Source organism: Rhinoraja longicauda, chromosome 3, assembly GCF_053455715.1.
Source record: "Rhinoraja longicauda isolate Sanriku21f chromosome 3, sRhiLon1.1, whole genome shotgun sequence".
NCBI classification, from domain to species: Eukaryota; Metazoa; Chordata; class Chondrichthyes; order Rajiformes; family Arhynchobatidae; genus Rhinoraja; species Rhinoraja longicauda.
The window spans coordinates 23,284,686-23,308,897 of NC_135955.1; the positions used below are offsets into that span (position 1 = coordinate 23,284,686).

A 24,212-nucleotide genomic window follows, 5' to 3' on the forward strand; every position below is an offset into this window, starting at 1 on the left:
CAATGAAACGCAAAGTGCTAGAGTAACTCAGCTGACTGTCCATCTGAGGTAGGTTCCCCATGTCCTCTATCCGTGTTCTCCAGAGATCCTGACCCGCTGAATTACTCCAGCACTTTGTGTCCTTTCAGTGGGTGAAGAAGGGCTCACTGATGCAGTTTGCGAGTCGGAGTGGCATCGGAAGCCAGGGTCCTAAATGGCCAAGGAGACTGTGGTTGCCAGGATGGGTTGGCAGGTCATTCTATTCACATTCAGTCTACATTTTATATTTCTTTGAATTAAGTTTCTGGTACTCCATGGTGCATTAGAGACACAGGAGGGGTGTCATTAGCAGACCAGGGGTGGATTTATCGTTTTGTTATCACGTGACCTCTGTTGGTCCAGAGAAACGGGTAATTCTGAAAGGCTCTGGAACCAAGGGTGACAGAAATTGGGTGTGCAACCTGTATCACATTTTCTGACGTCCTTAGGAATGTTTAATTATTTGATTGGCTGTAAATTACAAGCTGTTGATGAATGTGCATTTATAAGATTATTATAGCCCCATGAGTCCTTGTTGATTCTTTTCACAACATGAACACAAAGGCAAATTAGATTCATTAATCTGGACAAATACATGATGCAACTAACACAAGATTGAGCAATCCTATAGATAACAAGATATGGAATATTCATTCATCCATGGTTATTATATGTAGTGCAACAGATTCTATCTGGTAATATTTCAGATGGAGAGATTTTAACTTGAAGAGGGGACCTGGAAAAGGCATTTTGCTAGATAATGTCATACCAGTCCTGGTTCATTCAACCCATCTCTCTTCTGGATAAATATGTGTGAATCCAAACTTGCCTGTTTGTGTACCTTGGAATCCAGTGACATGTTCTGGAAAGCCACTGAGTTCCAGGATTCTCTGAGGAGATCCCACCCCTAAAATGCCCCTGGCAGCCAGCCAACTACCAAAACTGGATGCCATTTTTGTTGCTTTGATCTTTAAAACCTTTAACAACTAAAGCCAAACAAAAATTAACACTAAACAAAGGTAACCAAAGCCCAATTAAAATTATGACTAAATCAAGATTAAGTTTGAAAGCAATCTACCCTCCCCTTTACCTCCTAAATCTTTGCCTTTCAACTTTCAGTAAAATCAATGCCATCTCAGTGACAAATGCCATCGTTAGAGTTAATGTGGAAATCAATGGGAGCAGTGAACAAGCAGACCTTCTAAATCTATCAACCAGTTCTGGACTTCTGGATTTTCATCATATGTGTTCATCAAGGCTCGCCACCTGGACACCAGTATTCCCAAGCCACAGGATCTAGCTCATAATGTTGGTGCATTCTTGCCATTGAGGGAGTGCAGATTCCTGATGTTGGGGGAGTCCAGAACCTGGGGTCACAGCGTAATAATAAGGGTTAGGCCATTTAGGACCGAGATGAGAAAAAACCTTTTCACCCAGAGAATCGAGAATCTGTGGAATTCTCTGCCACAGAAGGCAGTGGAGGCCAATTTACTGAATGTTTTCAAGAGGGAGTTAGATACAGCTCTTAGGGCTAACGGAATAAAGTGATGTGGAGAGAAAGCAGGAACGGGGTACTGATTTTGGACGATCAGCCATGATGATATTGAATGGCGGTGCTGGCTCGAAGGGCCGAATGGCCTACTCCTGCACCTATTTTTTAATGTTTCTATTACCTAGTTTGCTTGATGGCAATACACCAAGATCTAAAATCACGCAAGTAACCCAGCAATAGGCTGCAAATGTGCCGGCAGCACTTCATATAATTAAAAGTATCAAAAAATGTGAAAATTCATTTCATTGAAGTTTATAAACAGAAGAGTTTGATAATCAGAAGTGCTTTGATTCCAAAAGGATTGAGTCAGATAAATGTTCCAGTTGCTGCGGCCAAAAGGTTATTTTCCGGACCCGAGTTTAAAATGATAAATACATAGAAAATATATACATTTGGGCTGTTTATGATGCAAGACAGTCCTGTGATTGAATAGCATCTATAGGTAATGTCGGTTTCATTCCAGGAACCCCAACTGCCAGGCAAAAAGTATTTGAAAAAAAAAGTGAACAAAAGGTTCATGTCGGAGTTTGTTTTACATGATCCTCAATACCTTGCTTCATCCAAGCCTATATGGCAATACATCTTTCTTTCAATGAATGCAAAGTCCAATTTATTTTTATTTTTAGATACAGGCGGATACAGGCCCTTCGGCCCACCGAGTCCGCGCCGCCCAGCGATCCCCACACATTAACACGATCCTACACACACTAGGGACAATTTTTAAAAACATTTTACCCAGTCAATTAACCTACAAACCTGTACGTCTTTGGTGTGGGAGGAAAACCCACGCAGGTCACGGGGAGAACGTACAAACTCCGTAAAGACGGCGCCCGTAGTCAGGATCGAACCTGAGTCTCCGGCGCTGCATTCGCTGTAAGGCAGCAACTCTACCGCTGCGCCACCGTGCTGCCTAATTTTAAATTCTCCACATCGCAAGTTCAATATTCTAAAATGTTCAGGATAAAGAAATTTCCCATTTAGTCTGCCCAACATTTTAAATAGCTTATTGAATCTGAGGTTATACATTAAGTTGCCTTTCCCAAAGCTGTCCATTCCATCTTTCCTCTGAGGTAAAATCTATCAATTCTACAGCCCTGCGAATAATTTTTCTAAATCAGTCACAATAAAGTTTTGGTAGAAAACTCACCGTGATTACTGTTGCTCCAATGGCATACACTAATAAGGCTTTAACATTATCTGCTGCCACTTCGTCGTCTACTTCATGAGACTTTTTATGATCAGCATACAACCACCAAAGGACAGCTGTACCACCTGAAAATGAGAAACGGGGATTTGGAAAGGGAAGGGGAGTGAGAGAGATTGTTGGAGTTATTCAGATCAACAGTTTTATGTAAAAATAACACCATTAAAAAGGAATAAAATGGTCACTGAACTGAAGAGAGCGCAAGAAAAATAGAATAACTTAAATCCAAAGGTATACTGGACCAGGGCGAATATTTAGTCCAGTGAGCTAATAGATTATGTGAAAATTTGAATATATCTGATTTGTATTCAATACTTGCAATATTTTTGAATGAGCTTAAGCTAATGGTGTCAAAAATGGATGGTTGACCAAGGGAATGCTCAATTTGAGTCAGGAGTTGACAAGGTCCACGTTAAAGGTTCACTCTCTGATGGAGATATTGATTTTGAAGCTTTGCACAAAGTCAATTTATATGCAGAAATTTTGGATAATCTATTTCAACCTGAAACAATTAGTGAAGGTGGAGGTCGTAAGACAAGAGGGGAGGTTGTAAGACAAGAGGGGTGCTTCGGAAGGAAACTAACATTTTTTCCAGTGTTTGATGGGAAGAATTTGGAGATCCACAAGCTTGTTAAAGATGCAATGGAGGAGATGAGATGGATGATTTGTTGTCAAGCTGGGTATCATCAATTGTAACGACCTCTTTGACAAATATCTGGGAAAGAGAGAATCAGGAACATGCCCTTGGATTTGCTGAGGTGAGGCAAAAAGCAAAGCCAATGCTAATGAAAACAGTGTAAGATAAAAGTGGATGACATGATCAACCATGTTAAAGAAGTTGAAAAAGGTCAGTAGTACACAAAGATAGCAATCATGGAACATACACTTTGTACCTTAAATTAGAAATGTGGCATAACATGACACCACCATAACAGACATATTAGCTTGTTTTTATCTTAAACTTCCATTCAGTTCTTTAGGGTGATAATTATACATAAAGCATGTGTCTAAATGTCCTCTTAATATATGGTTAATTGAAAATATAAACATAATTCAAATTGTCAAAACAGATTTATGGACTATTTTTTAATCATTTACTTGAATCGACTTACCAATTGAACCAATGATGGTAAGAATTGCAAGGATCCAAATGAGCACTTTGGAGATGTATCTGATTACAATCATCAACAAAATCGACAAAACTGAAAAACATGAATACAATCACTGCACAGAATTGAACTATGATGGAACTGCAACAATGATGAGCAGATTGCAAAGAATGTGTACAGCTAAGTACTCAACAATACGAGAACAACTTTTTTGTGACAAGGCGATGGATGGAACAGCAAGTTAATATACTGCCATTTTTCCTCTGGGAACCGGGGCTTCAATTTAACCAAGTAGAATGGAAGATAAATTTGCTGCCTTCTGGCAAACGCAACCTATGAAAGTTCTTAATTTTCCCTCTGGGATCTTAATATCTTGCATCAAATAGCTTGCCTCCTTAATCAAAACAACAGAACAAGAATCAGCAATAAAAACCGTTGAGCTTTATTGTTTGTGTCTGTAAATTGTGTTTCAGGGACAGACAAAGTGAGCAAGTCCAGTTATTCATCATAGATCCTCAGTGACATTCAGAAAGATACACTGACCTTATTAAAACAATTGTATAAAGATTCAGGTGCGTATCAGTCCTGGTTTTTAAAAAAAAAATTTAAGGTCAGCCACTCCCTCTCTGTTATTTTCCAAAACTGTTTGTCTGACATTCTCTCTGCCTTTCTTTCTCTATCATTGTTTCCCTGTTTCGTTCCTGTCATTCTCTCTGAATGCTGAAATGAACTGTAGCAGGCACTGTAATTTCAAAGAACTATTTTACAACAAATCTCAACTGCACATCAAAGCAGGCACCTCATGTCTTATAGTACAAATATTCTAAGTTCTTATATAGGCATTCATCATTAACTTCACTATGAAAATAACTAATGCTAAAAACCACTGCTAAAAAAATGTTATTAAAAAGTGTTGTGTATTCATTTGAAGGCACTGATGTCACCCCAGGATTTGTTTGCACAGAATTCAGATTTTCAGTAAAACCAATAGCAATACTGCTGTTGGAGCAGCTGGAGAAATTTTAAAGAAAACAAAGTATGAATGAACAGTGCCCCTCAACTGCAAAAATTTTCAACCTGTGGGCAAGCATTTATTTTCATTCCTTCCTGTGATTTATTATTTTGGCAAATGCACATCCGATGCATAGATGCCTGGGAATGTTTTAGACAGGAAGATGATCTATATTTCGAGTAATCTCAGATTTTTAAACCGGAGTTTAGCAATACTTAACTTACGACCTTTCTTGGACGTAACATTAAACATACTGTCACGGACCAAGTTGAACCACTTCATTTAGATGTCAGGAGCCCCTATTCTCCAGCACAAAGTTTACATTGTATTTGTTGGAGAATATTCCAATCAAATAAGGGCATGGGACCAAGGTACCTCCTTTCCTTTCAGGCGTTACCTACAATTTCAGATCAGCACTGCTAGGATTGATGAATGAGTGGGAAGGAAAAATACAAGAAATTGCTGCAAAACTGTGCCCAATGGCGAGCTCCACGTTCCAGCCCAGCAGGCCAGAATTGGTGTGCAATGAATTAGAACTGTGGAACTGAAGTTGCATGGAGTGTCAACCTTCGAAAAAGAAAATCTTGTTAAGCCTGTCATGCCTGTCACTGCTGACAAGGCTTCAAAAGATTTGCTTCATTTTCTGACAATCTGTATTCACTGGCATTACTCCTAATGTGTAATCTCTGACCTTGGGTGGCTTGCAAAAATAACATTTATGTCAAACAGTTCAACTACAATGTTTCTCTGTGCAGGATTACAAACTAACTTTCTATTCCCACAGCTCCATCCAGATTGAGATTCTTACAGTTCCTCACAGTCAAGTGACCTTGATTGCGCGCACACCCTCTACAAATGCAAGTTAAAGCCTTGGCTTTAGTGTTCAATTTGCTTCAAATTAGTTTTGCACTGACAAATTAGAGTTGCACAAAATAATGTGCAAATGCATATAATTTTAGAATGCTTCAATTGGATCACCTGAATGGATTCCAAGCTAAGATTATATATATATATATATATATATATATATATATGGCATTATTCTCAGCACTTTAGTTTTGTTTGAGCCAAACAATGCTTGACCCGAAACATCACCCATTCCTTCTCTCCAGAGATGCTTCCTGTCCTGCTGAGTTAGTCCAGCTTTTTGTGCCTATCTTCGGTTTAAACCAGCATCTGCAGTTCCTTCCTGCACATTTAGTTTGCGAAATCTCAAGGTGTCTACTTTGAAGAAGTTCTCCTCTCTCCGACGAGAGTTCTGCAACATCCTCTCTCGCTGCTATCTCTCTACATCATCGCCTATATCTCTCGTTTCAAGAAATAAGAGCAATAGCAAGGCATAGAGATGCTTCCACCCAGTGGGAAAGTAAAAAATGTCATTTTTTTTAGTTTAGTTTAGAGATACGCTGTGGAAACAGGCCCTTCGGTCCATCGAGCCCGTGTCCACCAGCGATCCCCGCGCACTAACACCATCATACACACAAACTAGGGACAATTTACAATCATACCAAAAACAATTTCCCTACAAACCTGTACATCTTATTTGGAGTGTGGAAGGAAACTGGAGATCACAGAGAAAACCCACGCAGGTCTCGGGAGAATGTACAAACTTCATACAGATTGTACCCAAAGTCAGGATCGAATCCAAGTCTCTGGCGTTGTAAGGCAGCAACTCTACCGCTGCACCACTGTGCTGTCTGTTTGGTGCAGCTTAGGGCAAATGTATAGATGATAAGAGGAACTGAGCAATGCCATATCTGTTAATTTTCTTCAGATATTTGGAGATTTCCAGGCACCAGACCCGAATCCCTCAGCCAAATGGTATTATGAAACATGTCATCTAATTTGTAAACGTGTATAAAATAAGCAAGTATCAACAGACAAAGTACACTGTTTTACATGAAATCAATGTTCACATTGTCCATTTGTCTCAAGGCAACTGTACAATTTCTGTTTTATGTACAACTCTTTAATAATCACAAACTGCAAGATCCTTCTGGACCTCTACAGTGTTCCAATATTCTGCAGATATCCTCACCTCCATACCCATTGCCTTCCAGATACAAGATTGATAACCATTGGGTTTTGGCACCAAAGCTTGGCCTAGACTCTCAATTCAACCATTGCTTCTGAACCCCCATCTCTCAAGCAGTATAATGATCAAATAACCACAACGATGCATAGGTTACCCTCTCCATATTCCCAAATCCAGAGACCGATTGAATTTCTCTTTAATAAAATGAATGGGAAACATGAGCAAAATTTATTCTTTATCTGCGCTGTGCTAACAATTATTTGAAATAATTTATTCTGCATCCTAACTGTGAGCAGTCTTGCGATATTAATAATTATTTAATAGAAGAGTTGGGAGACGAATGGAGTGCAGAGAACATCAGTGCAGGTTCGACATTTCTTATCAAGTCAATAAATTAATTTTGATCCTCGAGAGTTTGGTCCTTGGTGGAAACTCATTCCGTTAGTAATGAAATAAAATATCGAACCAGGAAACATCTGTGATATACACGAAGCGTAATCAGGCCTCATATTCTGAGGCACTTAAGCAAATGCCGGAGAACTGTAAAACCACAAGGGATAGCTTGACCAATGTGTGTTTAGTCAAGCTCTCGCAACCACATGAGTTATTATTCATAATCCATAATTTATTTGTTTCAATTCAAGTTCTGTAATGTTATACATGAACATGGATTGCAACTAGGCCTCTAAAACAGTGTAACATAAAATGTTACAGACTTAAAATGTATTGTACAAAATAGGCATTCATTAGAAACAAAGGAAGAAGAGCTCACTCTCGATTTAATCAACATTAAAATAGATTGTACGGTACGAATCAAACCATTTGTGGAAGTTCAAACTGACTGCAATATTCCCAATATGACCAGGTCAAATTTATTCAGCGTAAATCATTGAGAGAAGAAGTGATGGAAGCAAGCAGTTTTTAAACAAGATTTCTCAGTCTTCCCGTTTCTAATAATGAGCGTTAATAACAACCCTTTCTTACCATTTATATAAATGGAAATCCAGCCTTGAAAGTCACAAACCAAATCTCATTTTTTTTTCCTGCAGATTTTTAGGGCTTTACCATCATGCTGATCCATCCTACTCTACACCTACTTATCAAACAGAACTGGTATGGAACATATCAGAATATTTGCGGATTCCACGTTTCCAATTTAAGTGTAACAAGGAATAGAAAATCATTTGAGCAAAACAAATGAAAACCAAAGAAAAATGACTTTTGAATTGGAGGTATAGAGGATACATGTATACAAAATGTCAGTGGCTACTCAAACTTTCCAATTATTTAAGATTCATTTAAAATGTCAAGATGTCCTTTTATGAAAACAGAGAAGGTTGTGCATTGCCCACGGGCAAACAAATTTGTTAAATATAACAAAAGTACATGCTAAAATAAAATTATTCAATAACACAACACTACCTACTTAAATCACATTCAACCTTTTTTAATAAAATGTAGAGATTCAAGAATCATTACCTAGAGACATTAAGCATAGTCCCACTATAATTTCTTTGCTGGTCATTACTCCAGTAATCACCCTCTGCAAGACACTATTGTAACTGACGAAGGTGGCCAGGGCCTTAATATTTTTGCAGCCACTATCCATTGGGACACAACGATGGAAGAATGGAACAGGTTTACTAGTGTAAAACAAAAAGACAGGAAAATGGAATGTCAAATTAATATCAATAATGGAGATGACGATAATGATAATCATGATCATATTTTAAAAATATTAATTTCCAAGTGTCAAATCAAAAATCAAGCATCGATTGTGCCTACACATTTCACATTAATAATAGTTTTTGTTGCACAAGAAGATAGTAGAATAAGAGCATATTTTTAAAACAGCTTATAAACTTCTCAGAAAATTGTCCAAAAAATTCTGTAAAATAAGATATTACATTTTGACACCCACTGACTGCTAACTACATTGTTTGATAAATTCATTTTATTTTTGCATCTTTATTCAAACCACATATTTATCCCACAGGTTCACTAAAAGGCAATGGCAGATACTCTGCATTGCACACGTCATTTCAATCAGTGCAATTTTAGGGTAAGGTTACAAAGCCAAATGGTTCTGAAATAACATTGTGCCTTGCCCTAACTTCAAATATTAAAATCATTTATCTTCTCTCTTCTCCACGACTGAAGTTGGAAATGAGAAAAGCTAAGGAATAGTTGTTTGATTCAACTCCAATATACCTATCTGGGTGACAATGTTTGAGTTTTAAAGCAACTAAACTACTGCCAAAGCTCAGAAAACAAGCCGTTTGCATGCACAGACATTACTAATACAATGTTATAAAATCCAAGCAGAAAACAATCAAATATTTTCAATTTTTTAATTCATCAAGTGACTTCAGCAATGCTCAAAGGCCAAGTTTTATTTCTAACACAAGCAAAATAATGTTATTGAAATAATAATGGTGATCCTCCTTGGGTTGGATTCCAACCATGAATAGCCAAAATCACATCAATGTATTCAGAGAGCTAATTTCTAATTTGCCACTATATTTCCCCATACCATGCACAAGGATTAGCACTGCCCAAAACAGTATTAAGATTCAAGATTATTTTGAAAACTTATGACTTAACCAGGATAGGTTTTCTTTCTCACTTCACAAAAATGTATTGCAGTGTGATGGGAGACAGACACCAATATAAGGCAAAGCAAAAAGCACCAAAATCCTCTGTTCTAAAGGAGATGGGTGGCATACTGTACATGTTAATAAATAACCATTAATACCTTTGATGAAATATTAAAATTGATTACCATCTCAGTCACCACCACTGAAACAAATGATCAGTTTATATTATCCAAGTCATAAGGGTGAGCTCACAATACCAATACCACATGAAGTAGTTAACAAGGTTTCCATATGCCAATCACAATTTGGCATACTAATTACACGATTCCCAATGCTCGCTTTTATAAAAACATCTTTTATAAATTATACAAGTTAAGCATTGTGCTACCACACTCAGCCCACACATTATATTTTATGATTCTTATGATGTGTTCTGTGTGTTTAACTCATGCAATAAACCTGGCGAGTATCAGACCAAACATTTAGTACTCATTTACTATATTTAATAACTTTAGTCTCAGAAATAAGGAACTAGACATAAATAGAAGCCGGGGCAGGTCAACTAGCCCATTGTGTCTGTTCTATCAATAAGATCATAGCTGCTCTTTTACCTCAGAATCACTTCCCCATAACATATCCCATTAATATCAGAAAATCAATCAGTCTTGAATAAACTCACTAAACTGAACCTGCCCAGTACTCTTGGGTGGAGAATTACGAAGATTCATTACACTCAGGATGAGCAGATGTCTTCTTATCTCTGTCCTAAATGGACTACTTGTATTGACACCCCAACCAGTGGAAATACCAACTCTGTATCTAGCCTGCCAAGCCCCCCCCCCCCCAATTTTTTTTTTTTCTTTGAATTATGTCACTTCTTTATGATGAAAGTATGGATCTATTCTACTTAAATCTCTCCTCATACAAACATAGCAACCAGGATTCAACCAGGATTCAACCAGGATTCAACCAAGAGGAAACTGGAGGTCTTTTAGCATTCCACTGCACTTACTACATACTGAAGGAGGAACATTTCATTTTACTGCAGAACCAGTTGGCTTATTAGCGCTGCCCTTTGCCACCAAGCACAATTTGATTCAATTCCCTTAGGTTCAGCAAACTAAGAGTAATCTTAAAATTAAAGATGTTACAGGGATGGAAAGTCATTGAATTAAGAACGAACATACAATGAATTATGTTAACCGCAGTGAAACATCAGACCGAAAACTAAACAAAAGCAATGGTGGGAGAGGCTATTGGATAATGTTTAGGACTGTTCCCAACCAAGACCATACAAGGATGGAAAAAGTAGTGAGCCTAAACATGTATGTTTGCAAAAACCAGATAGCAATTCAATATTAGGCTGGAGATGGAAGATACACTCAAAGCCTTGGCAATGGTCCTGAAGGAGTTGCTGTGATAATTATGCAAAACTGTACATGTGCAAAGCAGCTAATCACACCCCCAAATACATGGTGCGCCCTTGTACAATAGTTTTCTTGTGCACGTGAAAGTAGGCTATCAGATTTCTAGGTCAGGTTAGTCCATATTTAGCAGTAGCAATACCTTGTTCAAAGCAAAAATATATAGAATTGTAAATATGAAGCACACATACCTTAACCAAAGATAAGAACCAAGATATACACAGACATTTCAACCCTGAAAACCCTCACAAATCAGGATAATCACATAGAATATAATGCAGGCAAATGGGATTAGTGTAGATGGGGAAGGGCAGCATGGATATGGTGTTCAAAAGGTCCTGTTTTGTTGCTGTATGACTATGACATATAAAATATAATTGCTTGAATTAAGAACTGCTCAAACTTTAACCTAATCTATATACTAAAACTCGTTTGTTTGTTTGTTCCTGAACAAAAGTCAAAACAGTACACGATAACGTGACAATTTTAGGCCCACCTTACTCACCGTCGAGAAGGTGCTGCACCAATGCAGGAGGGATTTGGACCCAACGGGTCCACGGACTAATTATATATAAAACACTACAAATTACACTGATCACAGCTTGCGGAAAAGTGTCACGTTTAAATCCAACACAATTTTCCCCCATAATACCCCTAAATGGTCTCACCTCGATTTAACAGGAAGCTTGGGGCAAGACTTCAAATGTTTTGATGTATACTCAGTTTCTTTCAGATTATATTTGCACAGATAAGAACCTGTAATAAAAACAAAATACTGTTTACTGAAAAAAATCTTGGCCCTAAATTTATGTGTATTAAAATCTTACAGAAAAATATTAAAGATACAAAGTTCAGACAAAAATGTAGCCTTTAAATTTGCTTCAGCTGAAGAATGCTGCAAAGTAGGAAAAAAATTATCCTCGTACACAACATGAAAGGTTTGCTTACAAATACACCAAATGATTCCTACCTCCATGCAAACTTTAAATATTGCTTTAAAAAAAGAACTAAAACAGATGATCGGCAAGGAATTGTACAAAAGCCACTTGGAAGTAAAATGCAAACAGAGAGATAATTAAAAGAAAAATGGAGGAACTAACAAATATATATTTGAATTATCATGAAAATAAAAGATTCTGCATTGCTAGTTTATTGTTCAGGTAAAGAATCATATACATATTTTTTTTAATTGGAGCAGGAGTAACCCACTCAGCTCTTGAGCCTGGTTTGCTATTTAACATGATCATGGCTGATCTGACTGACAAAATACATTTCTGCATTGCAACCAATTGAGTCCTCACATCCCTTGCCTATTAGTAACTATTTAACTGTGCCATAATATTTCCAGACTCTACTTCCACCACACTTGCATTGTATGCATACATGTGTAGGAAGAACTGCAGATGCTGGTTTAAATCGAAGATAGACACAAAATGCTGCAGTAACTCAGCGAGACAGGCAGTATCTCTGGAGAGAAGGACTGGGTGACATTTTGGGTTGAGACCCTCCTTCAGACTGAAGGGTTTATACCAGAAACATCACCCATTCCTTCTCTCCAGAGATGCTGCATGCCCCGCTGAGTTACTCCAGCATTTTGTGTCTATCTTTGTATGCATACATACTTGCTTTTGGCATATCATGCACTAGGCCAGTCAGATCCCTTTCCATTTCAGAAATTTGCAATCGTTCACCATTTACATAATATTTTAATTTAGCATCTGATGCCTTTATGCATCTCATTTATTAAAAATGAAAAAACATGAGGCACCAGCAACAAGCCCTGTGGCATTCCATTAGTTAATATTGTGGCTGGAAAACGACTCCGTATTGCTCCCTGCATTTCACCTAGATAGCCAATCTTCAACCCACATTGTAACTTCCTACACAATGAGTTTTCTTCTTATATTCTACAATAATCTTTCAAGTTGCCTTCTTGAAATCAAAGTATAGTATCACCATTGCTTCTGATCTATCCTCAGGACGTATACCCTTTTAAAGAATTCATAGAACAGGAGATAATATGCCATGCTGGAGAGAATTACATAACAAAACACAGGACAGCCAGTAATATAGAAACATAGAAAATAGGTGCAGGAGTAGGCCATTCGGCCCTTCGAGCCTGCACCGCCATTCAATATGATCATGGCTGATCACCCAATATTAAATTCTCAGACTGGAAAGTAGAATGTAGTCCAAGGCCTGGTCATACAACCCGTGTCATATATAAATAGTAATTTCATCTTATATTGATGACAAAGCAATAATTGGAGAACGAATAAAAACTAATTCTAATCCCCAATCTGCCCCTGTTCACTCAATTTTCAACATTTTAGACATACCATTATTTTTGGCAAAATTTCGAACATCCTCGATTGTGTTAAGATCCATATCCGGACACTTAGTCACACACAACGCTACTGACTTGATTTTAAAATTCAACGTATCCCAATTACATGGTTCGAAGAAAAAAACATTTCTGCATTTTTTGGTGAGGGTGTGGGGGGCGGACAGGAAAGAAAAAAAAAGAAACATTTAAGCACAAAGCACATTTTCAATTAATTTTCTTTTCAGTTCTTGCTTTTAGCCAAGATTAAATATTACAATAAAGAATGCAAAATGAATAGAAATTCATTTTGAGCATTTTTTTAGCAACTTCAAGGTTAAAGAAAATCAAATAAGTTGGCAAATATATAAGGCCAAATTTAATCAGAAGGTCAAATGGTTATCAAGAATATCCAATTCATTTGGGAAAGTTTACAAATCCATAAATATCAGAGTTAACTTATCAACACCCAAACAGAATCTCATTCTACGAAATTTGAGAACTATTTCCAAAATCCCACAAACATTTGATCAATGTAAAGCTATTTCAATTTCCAAAAACCTTCTGAAACAAATGGTTTGAATTATTATATTGCAAAGTAGAGTGCATTTAAAATTTTAATATCAGCTAAAGTGGTCACAATGGGAATAGAAGTACAATTTTTGTTGGGGTGTGATCTTCAAGCACGTCTTCCCAACAGCTTGAAGATCACACCCCAACAAAAATTGTACTTCTATTCCCATGTTTAGTGTCCAAGACAGACTAAACTGAGGACACAAGTGACCCTGATGTTGTAACTGTGCACCCATCACCAAGACACAATAACAAATATACTTTTCCCTCCAAAAAGTTAACTTGCAACATTTGAAAGTTATTTTGAATTAATAAAATAAATAAAGGTGCTTGCAGCTTAATCTGTTCAAAGAATATCTACTTTTAAAATTGGGAGTTAAAGCTTCCTATAATTCCCATTGCCAGATAGTAAGTTCACTTCATATTACGCACATACACAATAAAACCTGGTTAAAATAGCTCATGTCATCTATGATTTAACATATTGCACATAGTTCTGAAATATCAACAATGTACTTACTTTCTGTCTGTAAGATCATAACCACTTAATTCAATGTCTTCAATTTTTGTGTTCTTATGCCCACAAATATTTCCATAGCTGTCATAACCAAATACCAGCCTCTGTGCAGCTCCAGAGGCTATGGCAAAGCCACAGATGATAGCCTGCAAGAGAACGTTTCACAAGTTCAATTTTAAACACTTGGCTTCAGCAAGAATAACTATGAACCAAAAGTTGAACTAAAACTTGACTGAAATGCCTAGCCAATGTATTGTGAGAATGCAGCTTCAATGGTGAACTTTTCAAAGAGGCTGTAAGCTAGATAGCAAATCGTTACATGAACAGCATTCTAACTCTAGATGTGATCTCAATAGGCCTTTTCAGATGGAAGTTATCAGGGGAAAAACTTTTAGACTGCTAATAAACTCAAATCCTTTTCCTCCACAGTTTCTTTGTTGTGCTAATGATTGGATTCATAAGTTCTTATATCAGACAAACAAGATGGAGATGGAGAAAAAAGTTGCATCAATCAAATTGTCACAGATGTTATTTTTGGAATATAGACAGAGCATCCCAGTTCTGCCATGGCAAGCTACAACTAAATCACCAGAAAATAACTGCATACTTCCATGTGACACAAGAGGCCAATCAGCCTATTCAGACTGAGATAGCAGGTTAGTTAAAAGTTAAATCTATGCCACATAGAGAATAGATGATAGTTTGTAGCATTTTATATTACACTTTAAGTAATTCCACGTGATACCCTATGCCATTATTTGCAATACTTGTCTTTTGTATATATTTTATTTGTCCAGGAGTTCACTGCTTGGTGAAGTGTATGTGACTTTCACCACCTGATCCAGGCTCAACTGAACTCAGGCAGCTGCAGGTAAAACCACCCACATGGTATCACATCCTATTCTAGGCTGCATTAAGAAGAATGTTTAAAAAAAAAAAAATCAATTACAGAGAATGGACAAAAAAGCAGAATGCAGTTTTCTGAATTAGATCAACGGACCCCAACTGCGCACGCTCGGACTGAAGTCGAAAACGCAGCTCGTCCTCCCAGCGGGGGAAAGGGGGGGGTGAGCGCATTTATTAAAGTTAGCGGCAGCTCGTCGGCTCAGCAGTGCCCTTCACCCCCTTATTGGCTGCCACTTCCGTCACCCTGGCGGGTCCCGCTCCTGGCGGTCATTATGGGGCCCCCCTCCCGTCACTCGGGCGGGTCCCATTGTGACGTGGAACAGTGAAGACAGCGAACGTACGCTTGAAAGGTAATTTTTAAACTTTAAAATGTCTATAACTTTAAATATACAAGACTAATTTCAATGAAACTTGGGTTAAACACACCCCAGGACAGCGGTGAGTAAAGTGGTCCTAAAATTGTCGCGCTATCGTGTACCGTTTTGTTCTGGATGAAAACTGCACAAAGAAACACACGGGACAAAGACAAACAAACAAACAAACATAGTGGGGAAGGGTACAAACAAGATGAGAGTTTCAGTAATATATATATATATATATATATACACCTAGATATTTAGCAACCCCCTGATTCCAGCCGCCTTCTTGTAACAGAGTGCATTAAAAATAGATACGAGCTTGCTAGATTTTCTCTCTAGCTTCCGCTGGAACCTGGGATACATTTTTCTCCAGACGGTGATTTATCATGCATTTAATGTGTACATGATTTTCATAAATCATAATTATTGCTAACACTACCCATAACTGTAAAATAAATCAACTTTAAAAATGAGTTTGATTCCTTCAAAATTGTATTGTGGGAGAGTTTTTCTAAATATTTTACTCTAATCTCTCTAAAACCCACCAATTGGTTCTTCACATTGTAATGCTCTCTGCAAGTAATTACACTGTATTATAGATACCAATTTACACTTTCTCATTTGGACAACAGTGTGTGTCATAGAAAAAAAAATAGGTGCAGGAGTAGGCCATTCGGCCCTTCGAGCCTGCACCGCCATTCAATATGATCATGGCTGATCATCCACCTCAGTAGCCTGTACCTACCTTCTCTCCATACCCCCTGATCCCTTTAGCAAAAAGGGCCACATCTAACTCCCTCTTAAATATAGCCAATGAACTGGCCTCAACTACCTTCTGTGGCAGAGAATTCCACAGACTCACCACTCTCTGTGTGAAGAAATGTTTTCTCATCTCGGTCCTAAAAGACTTCCCCCTTATCCTTAAGCTGTGACCCCTGGTTCTGGACTCCCCCAACATCGGGAACAATCTTCCCGCATCTAGCCTCTCCAACCCCTTAAGAATTTTATATGTTTCTATAAGATCCCCCCTCAGTCTTCTAAATTCCAGCGAGTACAAGCCCAGTCTATCCAGTCTTTCCTCATATGTAAGTCCCGCCATCCCAGGGATCAATCTGGTGAACCTTCTCTGTACTCCCTCTAAGGCAAGAACGTTTTTCCTCAGGTTAGGAGACCAAAACTGCACACAATACTCCAGGTGCGGTCTCACCAAGGCCTTGTATCATCATATCATATCATATATATACAGCCGGAAACAGGCCTTTTCGGCCCTCCAAGTCCGTGCCGCCCAGTGATCCCCGTACATTAACACTATCCTACACCCACTAGGGACAATTTTTTACATCTACCCAGCCAATTAACCTACATACCTGTACGTCTTTGGAGTGTGGGAGGAAACCGAAGATCTCGGAGAAAACCCACGCAGGTCACGGGGAGAACGTACAAACTCCTTACAGTGCAGCACCCGTAGTCAGGATCGAACCTGAGTCTCCGGCGCTGCATTCGCTGTAAAGCAGCAACTCTACCGCTGCGCTACTGTACAACTGCAGCAGAACCTCCCTGCTCCTAAACTCAAATCCTCTTGCTATGAATGCCAACATACCATTCGCTTTCTTCACTGCCTGCTGCACCTGCATGCTTGCTTTCAATGACGGGTGCACCATGACACCCAGGTCACGTTGCATCTCCTCTTCTCCCAATCGGTCACCATTCAGGTAATACTCTGCTTTCCTGTTCTTGCCGCCAAAGTGGATAACCTCACATTTATCCACATTATATTGCATCTGCCATGCATTTGCCCACTCGCCTAATCTATCCAAGTCACTCTGCAGCCTCCTAGCATCCTCCTCGCAGCTAACACTGCCACCCAGCTTCGTGTCATCCGCAAACTTAGAGATGTTGCATTCAATTCCCTCGTCCAAATCATTAATATACACTGTAAATAACTGGGGTCCCAGCACTGAGCCTTGCGGTACCCCACTAGTCACTGCCTGCCATTCCGAAAAGGACCCGTTTATTCCTACTCTTTGCTTCCTGTCCGCCAACCAATTTTCTATCCACTGAACCCTCAATACCGTGTGCTTTAAGTTTGTACACCAATCTCCTATGTGGGACCTTGTCGAAGGCCTTCTGAAAGTCCAGATACAACACATCGACTGGTTCTCCCTTATCCACTCTACTAGTTACATCCTCGAAAAATTCTATAAGATTCGTCAGACATGATTTGCCTTTGGTAAATCCATGCTGACTTTGTCCGATGATTTCACCACTTTCCAAATGTAATGCTATCACATCTTTAATAACTGACTAGCATTTTCCCCACTACCGATGTTAGGCTAACTGGTCTATAATTCCCCGTTTTCTCTCTCCCTCCCTTTTTAAAAAGTGGGGTTACATTAGCTACCCTCCAGTCCTCAGGAACTACTCCAGAATCTAAAGAGTTTTGAAAAATTATCACTAATGCATCCACTATTTCTGAGGCTACTTCCTTAAGCACTCTGGGATGCAGCCTATCTGGCCCTGGGGATTTATCGGCCTTTAATCCATTTAATTTACCTAACACCACTTCCCGACTAACCTGGATTTCCCTCAGTTCCTCCATCTCATTAGACCCCCGGTCCCCCGCATATGTTGGATAATTGAATAATCTGTTCGAATAACATGAGGAAAATATGTTGAGAAAGTGCTGGAGGTACTTAGCGGGGAGGAAACAGACAGGTGATGTTTTGAGACAACACACTTTTTCCAGACCTTGCACCTCCATTCCACACCAGGAAGGTCTCAGGCCCTCTGGTTCTTCCTTGAGCAGACACCCAATCAGCTGCCCTCTATTACCGCTCCTGTCTGGGGGGCCTTGACCTCAGCCTTTATCTCCTCTCACTTCCTTCGTCAAAGGTGCAGGCATGGCCATTCGCATGGGCTCCAACTAGGCTTGTCTTTTTGTTGACTAGTGAACACCCCCTCACCATTCCTCAACTCTTCTTGTCTCCTGCAGGACTCATGGATTTCATCAACCTTACTACTAATTTTCACCCTCCTCAAGTTCACTTGGATAATCTCAGACATCACTCTCCCCTTTCTCGATCTCCGTCTACATCACAAAAATAGACTATCTATCAGTGTCTACTTCAAACCTACTTATTCCCAGTTACCTTGCCTAAACTCTTCACAATCTGTCTCTCACAAAGGACACCATCCCTTACTCTCAATTTCTTCATGTCCGCCGCATCTGTTCCCAAAATGAGGTTTTACACTCTGGAACATCTGAGATGTCCTCTTTCTTCAGTAAAGATGGCTTCTCCTGCACTGTTGTGGATTGAACCCTCACCCATATCCCCTCTGTGCTCCAGTTTTGCTCTCATCCCCCCTCTCCCATGTGGAACAAAGATTGAGTTCCCCTGGTCCTCACCTTTCACCCCACCAATCTCTGCATTAAATACGTCATTCCCCCACATTTCTGCCAGAATCTGAAGGGGTGTGACTCATTCCCTCCACAGTTGCTGCCTGACTCAAGAGTTCCTCAGCACTGGGGTTTGATCAAGATTTCAGCATCTGCAGTATCTTGTGTCTCCTGGGAAAATATATTGCTGCTCGCTCTGCTCGCGTAAACCATTCACTTCGCATCAGATGACCCAACTATAAAATGAGTCACTCGCAATAATCTTGCTGTTTTGAGCCATAAATCTCTCTATGTGCAGCTGCAACCCACATATTCTAGCTAGTTGCACAATGTAAGGGCCCGCAAAATAATATTGATAAACAAATTCCTACAACAAAAATGAAGGGAAACTTACCATGCCAACACAGAACAGAATGAATATCAGTAGCCACAGAACATCCGTGCAGCTGCGTTGTTCCAGAGGCTTCCATTGTCGATCTGAGCCCTAACGAACAAATAAATAAGCAGATATAATAAACAGGACTGTTCTCTTGGTGTTCAACATCACAAACCATTTGCTCAAGTATCTGCAATTATTTAAATGGGAAAAAGTCTCTTGAATAACTTCTCTATTTCAGGACTTCAACATTTTAGCTCAAAAATCAATCACTAACCTGAAATAGCGAGACCCCAAAATGGGAGTGTTATTTACAGCTTTGTGCCTGACAGTGTTACATCCCAGAACATACTTGGGGACATCAACCCATACTTAATGCTTTTACTTGCCACAAACATCTTAAAACAATGGCCAAGTTACAGAATAAACAAACAGGTTCTGCCGGTGAAGTTGCCAGATCTGAAACCTACCTCCCTGTACCAATTTTAATAACTCTCTGGTGCTTTACAGAACTATTCAAGTTGGAGTCATATCACAGAAAATTGTGACTGCAGATGACATACAACAAATTAATTTTCCATTCCTTTGGTGGTCAGTTTTACCATCAACACCAATTCATCTGCACGTCCTCAGTGCTTGGGGATGCACCCAGTTGTGGGTGAGATTAACATTTCAAGAGTTAACATTTTCTCTAGTGCTCAAGTGGAACTAAACATGGTAGGGCATAGTTCCAAACAGTCATCCTCAGTTACCCTAGCTTCAAAACAGCAGGGAAAATTGTCTGCATGAAAAACAAAGTTACCAAAAGATCTCCCTCACCACATTGGGAGAGACTTGCATTTATCAATTGCTCATTGCATTTTGCAGAAAATGCCTCATGTTATTGATGGCAAAATCTCATCAAAGAAGTAAAAAAAAACATTTTGTTGTACACCTTCGAGTCACAATTTTCTAGGGTAGGACACCAATTTGAATAGTTATATAAAGCACTATTTAACTGTACGGTAAGTGCAGGTAGCTGGTAGGTGTTGTCCTCATCTTCACCTCTCAGATTGAGTTGTGAAGTACGGCAACAAGCATTCGGCCCAACTTGCCCATCCCAACCAAAATGCCCCATCCTCATTCGTCCCACCTCCCCATGTTTGGCCCATATATCCCTTTAAAACTTTCCTATCCATGTACCTGTTGAAAAGTCTACTAAATGCTGTCACAGTACCTGCCTCCTCTGACAACTAACTCCATAAAGTTCTGGAATTTGCTCGCTCATTGTGCTATTTGGTAGGTCTTTTAAGATGTTCATGACAAGCGCATTAAATATGGTTCGGTTGCCCATATATGTTCTGAGATGTAACTTTGTTAGGCACAGAACTATTAACTTTTCCATTTCTGGATGTGTATTTCCAGTCAGTGACAGTGTTGGTTCTCTGGCATGAGGAACAGCACTTACATATGCATTGTTCCGTTCACTAGATCACAATTTTCCCCAAAAAGGCCAAATCCTTGCAGATTCAGCTTACATTCATTCGAAATACTGGGCCATCTAAATGAACACATCACACATGTGTAATTTAGAAACTAATTCCCAAGTGGATAGTCACAAATATTCTAACCCTTGGTGCAACTTGCAAACAGGTGCAATGTTTACGGTTAAAATAAAAGCAAAGGCACAAAGAGAAGATCCATAAACTGAGGAAGAACAGATTACACCGACAGAAACGATGTATTATTCATATAGAGCCTAAATGGCCTCTTCATGCTGCACATAGTATGGTTCATCGACAAACCAACAGGCAACAACTATTATTCAAGATCCCAAACAGTACAAAGTAAACTTAATTTTTTGGGCATTTTTCAAGGAACAATCATTATCTCAGGATTTCCCTCCTCTTCAGACTGCCTTCCATGAAACTTCAAAGTCCTTGTGGTGCCGGGGATGACATCGGGATGAGCAGTGACCACTCTGACAATTGCAGTACGGTGAACTCACATGATATATTTTAGCATGTAGGAAGGAACTGCAGGTGCTGGTTTAAACCAAAGATAGGCACAAAATACTGGAGTATCTCAGTGAGACAGGCAGCATCTCTGGAGGCCATGACCTCTGTTGGTCCAGAAAAACAGATAATGCAGAAAGGCTCTGGAACCAAAGATGCCAGAAAAAAAATAAAAATAATCGGTGGTGGACCCGAATGTGGAAATTTAATACCATATACCAGACCGCCCAATATTTGATTTTACAAATTCATAATTTTGATGTCCAAAATTCAGAATTTTACATCCAGATTCATAAAATGGCACGTAATGCAACTTCTCAGCAAAAGAAAAGTATGCACGCCAAATGTGTGAAAAACAACTATTATTTCCAACAGTCTGTAGTTCTTGGACTACATGTACATTGTCAGTCCTATCATGAGTATATTCTGCTATTTATAGAAAGGTTATTGAACAGAGATACTTTTTGCAACACAAAGAAAAAAAAATGTTTTTTCTATTTCGCTTTTTCCTTACACATCCCAATTCTCTTGGTATTGAATAAAAGAACAATGGTCATAAAATGTATGACTAAGTTAGGAAGAAAGAATTGATATATGCGACTCGACTAAGCATACGGAAGTACTTGTTGAAATAAATTTGCACATTAATTGATAAGCAGCCCAAAAAGGTGGTAATTGGCTTTTCTGCTGTGTTTTATATTTTAACCCTGTCTTAATTAATTAATATAGTTATATAATCTTGCACTTAAATTTAATATTTACTCATTACAGTTCTACCACTGATTTTCTGGCACTCTTGGTTCCAGAGCTTTGCTGGTTTATCCAGCTTGCTAAGGAAGTCAGCTATGGGGATAGAAATGCTGCCTCCAGCTGGAGTTCCAGAGCCCCGGCGGCAGGTTCAAATTCAACCCACCGATCGGCCATGGAAGTCCCAATGAGGTTGAGATTGGCTGCCTTGCCCAGCCTAGGTGCCACATTTTCGGGGAGACTTCCAGGCCAGGGGGATTTCTCTCCGAACCCCGAGCGACCTCTCGCGGCCGAATGGACAAATTGGCCATGGAAGTCCCGATGAGGTTGAGATTGGCTGCCTTGCCCAGCCTAGGTACTACATTTTCGAGGAGACTTCCAGGGCTCAGAGGATTTCTTGCGGAACCCCTAACGTCCTTTAGCGGCTAAATTGACAAATTGCAATTACCAACTGCTTTGCGGAAAAATGTGAGGCGAAATCGGAATGGCGGAAATGAAATAAGATAGTGGAAACTTTCCGACAAATTCGGAAGGGTTGGGAGGGGTGCATATACCCATATTATGTACAAAATCCTTTATTTCCCATTCCTACAAATATCTTTTTTTTTAATGACAGGGTCACTCACCAATTCCAGTATTATTCTGTGGTCTCAAGGTTTCCTCTGTCCTCCATCCTTAAACCATTTGCAGTTCTTCTTGAATCTATGTTATTTTGTTCGTGAGCCTTCAAATCCTGGAAATGGTCCCTATTTTTCTGCCCCACCCTTAGTTGTTACTTGCTCTTCAGCTGTCATAGAAACTGCACCATTATTTGCCAAGCCTCATTGTATTGTGACATGCCAGACTGTGTATAGCGTATCTGCCTTTAAGTTCTTGAACAGTTTATGTTTGTTTAATTTAGAGATACAGTATGGAAACAGGCCCATTGAGTCCGCGATGACCAGCGATCACCTGCACACTAGTACTGTCCTACATATTAGAGGCAAGTACAGAAGCCAATTAACCAACAAACCTGTGCTTTGTATGCTTTAAAGTCCTTTGTGCAATGTGCAAAGATAATTTACATATCTTGCTCCAAAGGGGAACTTAGTTCACAATTACATCTCAGTTTTCATCTTCTGTTCAATAAAATACTCAGCACTTCATCCATAAGAAACAGTCCTATTAAATTTCTTTTGAATCTAAACGCTCAAATGCCTTTTGACTCTCAGGTTACTTAGCTTTACCCATTCAAAACAATGATCTATGATTGACAACTTTTGTTTAACTAGTCTGCATTAACTCAGGTTTATAACAATAATAATCCACCATCTTTTTGCACAATTCATAGTCTTTATTTTGCCTTATAATTAGTTGCTTTCCTAATCATCATGGTCTGTAAACCATTTCCTCCAGCTCTATATATAAAGACAGGTAAAAGGTCATACAATGTAAACAGAAATTAATCCCAGAGCACCTCTTGAGAGACACATTAAGATATGCTAATGGCACACCTTTGTTTATTCCATCTCTGCCAGCCAAAACACAATAATTTAAATATAAAGCACTTATTTTTCATAAACATCAATAGCGCTGTCAAATAATCCATACAATGTTCACCCTCTGTGCGTTGCACTCCTACTTCTCCACTACATCTGATAAATTCTCAGAGCTCCAAATTTGTCTGGACAGATTTTCCTTTCAAAAATCTGTTTACTTTTTTTTAATTCTTCACCCCCCCCCCCCCCCCCCCCCGAACCTCAGATTACTTTGGTCCCCAAGTAGATATCTCCTTCTCAGTAGTATCTCCTTTGCCCAATAGCTATTTCTTCTCCAATTCCTCCAAAATCCTTGGCTATATCCCAATCCCAGCACCTCTTAAAATAGTTTAAATAACACGTTTTAATTTCTTTTTTAACCCATTGAAATGTAGGTGAAATTCTAAGGATTAAATTCTTAAATTACACTAAACAGTGCAAATGTGTAGTGCTAAACTATTAACAAAGACTAACAACATCATACGAGAACATCTTTTGAAACTAATTTGTAGGTTAATTGGCTTCTGTAAATCACCAGTAATGTGTAGGTAG

General features: G+C 39.0%; 1 protein-coding gene across 1 annotated transcript in view; it reads right to left on the reverse strand.

The window, feature by feature from the left end:
* The window catches only part of LOC144590152 (choline transporter-like protein 1), a 68,533-nt gene that overhangs the window by 32,033 nt on the left and 12,288 nt on the right, over positions 1 to 24,212 (reverse strand). The window contains exons 2-8 of the mRNA XM_078394986.1: positions 19,421 to 19,510; positions 14,368 to 14,510; positions 13,291 to 13,427; positions 11,620 to 11,707; positions 8,410 to 8,573; positions 3,887 to 3,976; positions 2,718 to 2,842 (exon numbers count right to left, since the gene is read on the reverse strand). Coding sequence (XP_078251112.1) covers positions 2,718 to 2,842; positions 3,887 to 3,976; positions 8,410 to 8,573; positions 11,620 to 11,707; positions 13,291 to 13,427; positions 14,368 to 14,510; positions 19,421 to 19,510 — 837 coding nt within the window. The remainder of the gene's footprint in view (positions 1 to 2,717; positions 2,843 to 3,886; positions 3,977 to 8,409; positions 8,574 to 11,619; positions 11,708 to 13,290; positions 13,428 to 14,367; positions 14,511 to 19,420; positions 19,511 to 24,212) is intronic.